Source organism: Sarcophilus harrisii, chromosome 2 (assembly GCF_902635505.1).
Source record: "Sarcophilus harrisii chromosome 2, mSarHar1.11, whole genome shotgun sequence".
Classification (NCBI taxonomy): Eukaryota; Metazoa; Chordata; class Mammalia; order Dasyuromorphia; family Dasyuridae; genus Sarcophilus; species Sarcophilus harrisii.
The window spans coordinates 58,146,798-58,154,833 of NC_045427.1; the positions used below are offsets into that span (position 1 = coordinate 58,146,798).

The window sequence follows — 8,036 nt, forward strand, 5'->3', positions numbered from 1 at the left end:
TCTCTGTTCATAGAGCACAGTTGTTCACCAAGAGTATTGGCAACTAGGAGATAATTTTTTGGTCACAATAACTTATTAAGGTATGGGGAAGCAATGATCAATATGAGAGGACCCACACAGATAAAAATCTTTAAATCAGTGATGTATGGATCTTAAATGTATGTATATACAGTGATTAGTTATTTTCAAAAAAACTCAAAATTTATCAACTTTTAGTTATAAGAACTAGAAGAATGGAATAAGGCCTCCTTGAGTCCCAAAAATACCTATGCCATGATTATACTCATATGGCTTCCAAGAGATTTCTGAATAAAATGCAGTAAAACCTTAGTCAAAATACTTGAGTGGGTTCCCACTAAGCTTCACATTCAATGAAGAGAATTTATTTCTTCCTTAAATAAATCCCTCTTGTATCCAATTGCTTTCCCATTTCAGATGACTAAATTGAACATTAAAGAAAGGAGAGAAAACAAAATAGGAACTTTTTGTTCTTCTAGAGTATCCATGCAACTTCTCTTAAAGGATAGACTTTGAACAGCCTGTTAATTTCCGGGACTTAATTTCCATGGTCAAATAAAGATAGTGAAATGAAAGGTCACCTAAACTATTAACCTAAGGCCTAATAAAGACAATTATTCAAAAAAAAAAAAAAAAAAAAAAAAAAAAAAAAAAAAGCAAGTGCCCAAGATTAGTTTTGCCACTTTATTTACAAGTTGCTCATTTAAATATCTGCAAGTTAGAAAAAAAAAATCAGCATTATATGAACATTTGTATATAACAAATACAAATTTCAGAATTCAGAACATTGTTGATCATTTCCCCCACGCAGTAAATTTTTAACAAAATAAGACAACTGTTTTTCTCCATGGCAAGCTAAACTGATAGATGCCTGAGGAATTTGGAGATAAAAGATATGTAGTCTATTAGAAAGTGCTTCATTAGCCTTTATCTGGTCAAATCACATTTCACATTCACAGTGATAAGGACATTTCTCTCCCAACTAATAAGAGATCTGTAACAGCTACTGTTTTCCCCTAAACCAATGTTTCAAAGGATTTTTACTGAGTTATTGTGACTCAAATATTGGTAATTATCTGGACTTCTAAAAATAGTTAAGGAAATGCTGTACTGTCCTGTGTTTAGAAATTATCAGCAAAGTTAGTGCTATTACTACATTCGTATTAATGGAACCGTCTAGTTTTCAACTAGTTTTCAATTTTTCATCATATTCAGAAAAATTGTCCTAAACTTTTATCTATGTCATGAAAGAATTTATTTAATGTTTACTAATAAATCAGATATCTCTTCTTCTAAATCACATTTAAATCTTATCAAATTTTGGAAAAAAGCATTCCCTAATTTAGAATGTGCTTATTCATTATGTGCTTCTATACACAGGTTAGCAGTATCACAAAGCTTTGTTTGGAGAGCTAAGTAACTTAATTGGCTATATTAGTTGGAACTTTGAATTAGTACAATCATTCCTGACCAAGTTTTTTGCTATCATTATCAGTAACCAATGAATAAAATTATTTGTAATAAAACAATTCCTATGGATTATTGTAAACACTACCTGAGTTTTTTACATGTGCAGTTTTAGGAACATGTTAAGCACCAAATTATACTTGCACATTCTATATCAAATTAAAACAAACTTTCAACACCATTTGAATCCTACTTTACCACTACTGAAAATACAAGATCTTGAAAGATCTAAAAACAAGCTTGAGAAACATGGTCCAATATACTATAGAGTCCTCTCTAAGAACTTTACTAACTTCCCAGTCCTCTAGTTCCAACACAAACCAGAGAAGGTAAATCAGCCGAGTGCATTTTGATCAGGCTCAAGTTTTCTAAGAGACACGATTCCAATTTTTAACCCAAAGGCTCTATTGTTCTAGAACAAAAATCTTTTGCTTGACATCTACAGACATTTGGCAAGTTGGACAAAAAACCACCACAATGGCTGCAAGCCATCTCTTTTTGTCGGTCCTTCCAGATTCAAGATTGCAACATTAAGAAAATGTACCAGAGGCAGAAGAAAGGATCTTCAGTATCCGTTTGCAAAGTGCATGATTGCAATTGTCTGGATTCTTACGGATATTGATCTATATCACATTATTCAATAAATTGCTTACTGTATTTATTTATAATTCCAAGAGCTAAGCTCAGGTCAGGTATGCCTCAATCTCTAAGACTAATTTTAATAATTTTTTAAAGACCCTTTCCCCAACCTCTAAAAATAGCAAGCTAAAAGGGTAGTTCTATGAATTAAATTAGTATTAGCAGCACACTCAATTGTTTCAACAGGAAAATTCCTATTTTCTTGTCAAACTAGAGAAGTCAGAAACATCCAGAAATAAAGGTCCTTGACCCTTGTCTTGAAGAAAGTAAATTAAGGCAAGCCACACTAATTGACATTTTAAGGCTATCAAGGTTATCAGGGATCAAATTTTATTTGCCTAAGTGAATAAATGAGAGTTACTTGTTACTTCTGGATAAATATATTAGACACAGAGTACTTATAGCATCAAATCTATGTTAAAACTAAAATAGGCCACATACCTTCCAGTATAGAATAAGTGGCCAAGGATTGCAATAATCTAACAAAACCATTTGGAAAAGCCATAAGCCACAAGCCACTCTAGAGACCCAAAGTGGATGGGAAGCTAATGCCCAAGACATAGAACATCAACAATTTGTAGGGAATTTATCTCTGAAGGGAGGATGAAGGTAACAGATATTATTTCAAGCCTTTGGTTTCTGGTTTCTCAAAATTTTAGAGTTTGTCCTAATTCATTTACACTCCTTGGGTCCCTCAAGTTACAATGAACATCCCTTGCTAGGAAGTTTCATGATGGGGAATAGGGAGAGCATAAAAAGGAATGACCAGTTAAATCATCATGAAATCCTGGTAAACATGAGTGGAACACTAATTTAAAGTATATACAACTTCACCTCAACTGCCTTTTAATTTTCACTCAGCATTAGATAATATTAAGATAGGATAGGCCAAGTTAACAGCCAGCCTCTTTAAGAACAGCCAGCTGAAGACTATCTCCTGAAGTGAGCAGACTAGGTTGACTATTTTGTCCCTAGTCCAAACCATCACTCCCCAGGACTACTATCCTAGGCAGAGTTAAGCTACCAACTTAAAATAGACTTAAAGCAAGTCACTTCCTAACTCTTCAACCTCAGGTTATTGTTTATTTGTAAAATGAAGGAGCTAAAAATTCTAAAAAGTATGGGATTTGACTTGAAATGAGAATCAAATATGGAATTAGAAGCAGCATGCCCAGGGCTATAGTGGAGATTGAAAAGACCTGCTTTTAAACTTAGACATTTTTTTAGTCCTATGACTTTGAACAAGTCATTTGATCTTTCAGTACCTCCTTTGCAATCCCCTATCATACAAGGTCCAATTCATGAAAGATCTTGTCTCAGTTCTTCCACTTCTGATGACCTAGGATTCCCAAGGGATTTAGAGATTAATAACACCTTTATGTTTCATAAATTCCATACATCTGAACAGATGAATGAGCTAGTATTTCCATAAGGGAGACTCCCAATTTAGAAACTCTTAAGAAAACCTGCTCCTTTTCATAAAACCGAAAAGCAAGTCCTGATTTATCCAACACTCCATTTCCTCCTTCAAGTGCTCTTCAGAAAGCAAGAAAAAGATGTAGAATTCTCCCCTCCACATCATTTTTCCAGCAACAACAAAAAGAAGGCATGGTCAAAGTAACAGAGATAAACAGACTAACCCTGATAGCTGAAAGCAGGAAGAGAATGCTTCATGGAGTATTAGATCTTTTAAGTTAAAACAAGGGAAATTATGCCTACTAAAGTCTCTGCCAGAAGCTAGAATTCACTTGCACAATTATTCTCTACTCTTGGAGAAGTGAGGGTGAATAAAAGGTTCTACAAATAAAAGGTACCTTTATTGTCAAAAGTGCCTTTGACATGAAAACCTTAGCAAAAGTGAGATTAGATACATGCAGAGATCTACATAAGTTTCTATACAATTTTCTAGAGTCTAAAAAATAAATAGAACATGTCATTACAAAATGTATGCACAAGTATTAACAAAATAAATATAATACTGAACAAGGGTGTTATAACTATGCTTTACAAACCGCTCAGTAATATTAACTTCCTTCATAGCCCATTAAATCTAACCATGAATCATGACTTTGAGAATTATCAAGTTCACAAGTATAGAGATAACCTAAATTGATCCTGTAATAATTCATTTAAGCAAAGTGACTTAAATTTCATATTTCAACAGTAATGTGAAAATACTACATAGTGACCCAAGTTTTTTACACAACTCAAGCCCCAAGCATTATTCAGGGTCTCAATTTCCTCAATTCAAATACTCAAAATACAAAAACACAGCTATTTGCTAAACTAGGCTATGTTCTGACCTCAAATTGAGGTTCTTTTGTGCTTATGAAAACAGATACAATCTAGAACACTGTCTTTAACTTGTATGTTCAATTTTAGCCTCTATTAGAAGTTAGCAAACTATTTGTATCACTTTCCATTTCTAACAGTTCAAGTATGACAATTTAAATAAAAAATGTTTATATCCTAACATTTAAATCAACATTTAAATGTAATGGGAGGAGGGACAGAAAGGAGCTCATTCACTTCCCTTATGAAACATCTCAACTGAATCAGAATTAAAATAAACCACAGTAACTGTGATATCATCTCTATACATTCGTGCTAAATCTTCGGGCAATGTCAACATGGCAGCAAGCCTCTCCTGGTCCATCTCCCCATATTCATTGCATCCAATGGCATGCCTTATAAGGTGAGTGGCTGCATTTTGATCAGGGGCATGGAGGCCTTTAGCTTTTCTTTGAAGTAACAGGCTTTGCATTAGGCCCAGATTAGCTGGTTTCCCAGTCAGTTCAGGCCTACTGGCCTCTTGAAGGTGCTCCACCACAAGCCTAATCACATCCTCATTCCGCAGCAAGTCCCACAGTCCATCAGAAGCTAAAACAAGGAATTTATCCTGGCGTCTCAATTTGTGGTAAGTGATTTCTGGTTCTGCAGTCAAATAAGGTGGTGTGTGATAGTTAGGAGGCGTAAACCGATAAATATTTAAAGCCTCAGTATCAAAACCCTTCTGAAGGATACTCTGCTGCAATTCTTTACTCCATTTTAACTGGACATCGCCGAATGCTCGAGAAGGCATGAGAACACCCAAAAGCCTGTCATCCATGATCACAGTCCTCTCCTCAGATTCTGGGTGTTCCTTCTTTAGCCTTAAGAGCTCAGATTTGTTCCAGGCATTATGGTCTCGAGTAAGGGGCAGACAAGACCATGCTCCATTTTCCTCCTGTACCCCAAGTATAGCACGACAGTCCCCAGTATTCGCCACATGCAAGTGAATCCCATCAACATGAGCCATACATGCTGTTGCACCAGAAAACGCAACCTGTAAGGAGAGGTTTCTTAACATTTCATTCTCCAAGGGAGCTTGGATTTCCAGAGAGATGTCAGAATCCAGTCTCTGAAAGGAATAAGCTAAAGCTTCCTTGATGCTGAGCCCCATTTCCATACGGAGGTCAAGCAGTTCTTGCCAGTAGACCCGGAGATGGTCAAAGTGCATGGAAGTAACTTCCCTGTAAATATTGTCACCTGGGTGCTTGTACCAGTGCAGGATGGGCAGGAGCGGTTTCATACACTCCATGGCATTCTCCATCATCTCCAGGGTTTCATGAGACATCAAGGACACTGCCACGTAATAGAAGAGCCTTTCGCTTACTGCGTGAGCACATGCATGGCCCCCATGCCCATCAAAGACACCAAACATCATTCCTTTAGTTTGAAGGCAAGATGCCATACTCCGACGATCCTCCACTGGAGCGTTGGCAGCCAACTGGTTACTTTCAAACTTCAAGACCGGATTAGGAAATTTGCTCGCATATGAGAGAATTTTATGTGATGATTCACCAGCTCTCAAGATTTCACTTATCTGAGCAGGTGTGAGCTGCAAATTAAAGTCTTCTTCAGTGGATGTGTGCCTGAAAGCTTTTTGCAGAAAAAAGCCATTATTGTGTGGTCCATAATGTACTGCTGGTGATTTAAATAGTCCTGAGGAAAAAACTTTCCATGTATTCCTGTTGTGGATATATCTCGAATACAAATGTCCTTTTCCTTGTAAGGTAGCAATGCTGTTTCTGGCTGAATTTAAAATCCAACAGGTATTAGACATTATGCAATTAAACTGGATGGGGATATTCCTTCAAGAGACTTTTTTTAAACCTAAAAAAAGAGAAGAGTTTTTAAAAAGCTTCATTCTTGAACCATGAATATATTTAAACTATTTCACCGTCCTTAAGATTTGAATTTCTAAATTCTTAAAATCTGAAACAGAATGGTTTTGGATGGGGAATCACAAAAGCAGGGTTCCTAACAGTTTCACAACTGCCGGCCGGTGCAATCCTGGGCAAATCATTTAAGTCAGGTCCCGATGGGAGGCAGTGAATAAACAGTGAGATCTGGAGTCAGGAGCTAGTCACTAGCTGTGAGTGAGACCCTGGGCAAGTCACTTTCCCTTGTTTGCCTCAGTTTCCTTAACTGTCCCATGAGCTGGGAAAGGAAATGGCAAACCATCCTAGTATCCCTGCCAAGAAAATCCCAAAGGGGGCAGGCAAGGCTGAGGCAATCCATGAAAATGAAAGGGTTGAAGATGGGCCCCTCCGGTCCAAGAGCCAATGAAGTGAATCCCCGTATTAAAGCCCAATGTCTCTACAACTCATATATATATATATATATATATATATATATATATATATATATGTGGCAGGAAAAGGCAAGTGAGATTTCCAATTAACTGCCCCATGATCCGAAGTCAATGCACTAATTGCCTGATCAGCGCCTTGCTCGGAAACGGAAAACCAGGGTCCTAAAGCCAACAGCCCCCTGCCGGGTTTGCTTATTCCGGGACCGCCAAGGCTGGGCGGGCAGGTTTCCAGGAGACCTCCTGGAAAGGCCGGGCAGCTCATTACCCGGCCAGCACGGGCCAGGTGCAAAGGGCAAAGGGCAAAAGGGCAAAGGGCAAAAGGGCAAAGGGCAAAGGGCAGGGCTCCCTAACCGCCCCGGCCCCACCCAAGGGCCAGGGAGTCAGGATCCCGAGGCCGTCCAGGTCCGATGCAGAGGCGGGAGCCTGGCTCTGGGTCTCGGGGAGAGGCACGGGCCTCCGGGCCTCCCTAAGGTGCCTCATAAGCCGCGGTGAGAAGGGCGGGGTTAGGCGCCTCGCCGGCACTCGGCCCGGGGCCAGGAACGTGTAGCTCGCGGGGTCAGGGGTTCAAGCGGGATCGCGGAAGCCGCGGACAAGGCGCAGAGGCCGGGATGGGGACGGGAGGTCTGTGCTCCCGATGCGGGCCCGGGCTGACCCGCGGAGGCCTCGGTTTCCCCGGCTGTGGGACGGCAGCGGCGCCCCCGCGCCCTCCCGCACGGGCCCGAAGCGGCACCAGGGGGGTCCCGGGCCTCGGGGACGGGGGCCCAAGCTCCGCCCCCGCCGGCGCGCGCCGCCCCGGCTCCTCCGCAACTGCAGCGCCCGCGGCACAGCCCGGGAGGGAGGGAGGGGGAGCCCCGGGTCCCGCGCGCCCGCGCCGCGCCCGCCTCACCTGAACTCGTGCCGCCGCCGCGCTCCGGAGCCGCAGTCGCCGAGAGTCCAGGAGCGCGCCACCCGGCGGGCCTCAGGCTTCCCTCAGCACCTACCGCTCCGAATACCTCCCGGGACCCCGCTCCCGGCAGGGAAAAGAAGGCGGGAGGCCACGCCCACCTCCGGGCTTCCACGCCCACCTCCGGGCTTCCACGCCTCAGATTGGTCGGACGGGAGCGGCCCCGTCGCTGACAGCTAGGGGCGTGGCCCAATGGGAAGGGCCGCTGAGGGTGGCCGGAGCCTTCGTCCCACTCGCCTTACCTCTTTCACCCAGCCCTACCGGTGGGGGCGGGGCGGGGCGGGGGCGCGGCATTAGCCCATCCCCGCCCAAGCCCCCCGGCTGATTCCTGGG

The 8,036-nt window shown here is 41.8% G+C and overlaps 1 protein-coding gene across 1 annotated transcript; it reads right to left on the reverse strand.

Annotated features, from left to right (window-relative positions):
- Positions 1-688: 688 nt before the first annotated feature.
- PDP2 (pyruvate dehyrogenase phosphatase catalytic subunit 2) lies at positions 689-7,721 on the reverse strand. The gene is made up of 2 exons (XM_031950320.1): positions 7,647-7,721; positions 689-6,279 (listed from the first exon to the last, which is right to left on the reverse strand). Exon 2 carries the CDS (start codon positions 6,227-6,229, stop codon positions 4,646-4,648), a length of 1,584 nt encoding a protein of 527 aa, XP_031806180.1. The 5' UTR covers positions 6,230-6,279; positions 7,647-7,721; the 3' UTR covers positions 689-4,645.
- Between the last annotated feature and the right edge of the window lie 315 nt (positions 7,722-8,036).

Bases quoted from the DNA above. Each gene is read 5' to 3' on its own strand.
- PDP2 (XM_031950320.1), bottom strand. From the start codon at position 6,229: ATGTCTAATACCTGTTGGATTTTAAATTCAGCCAGAAACAGCATTGCT.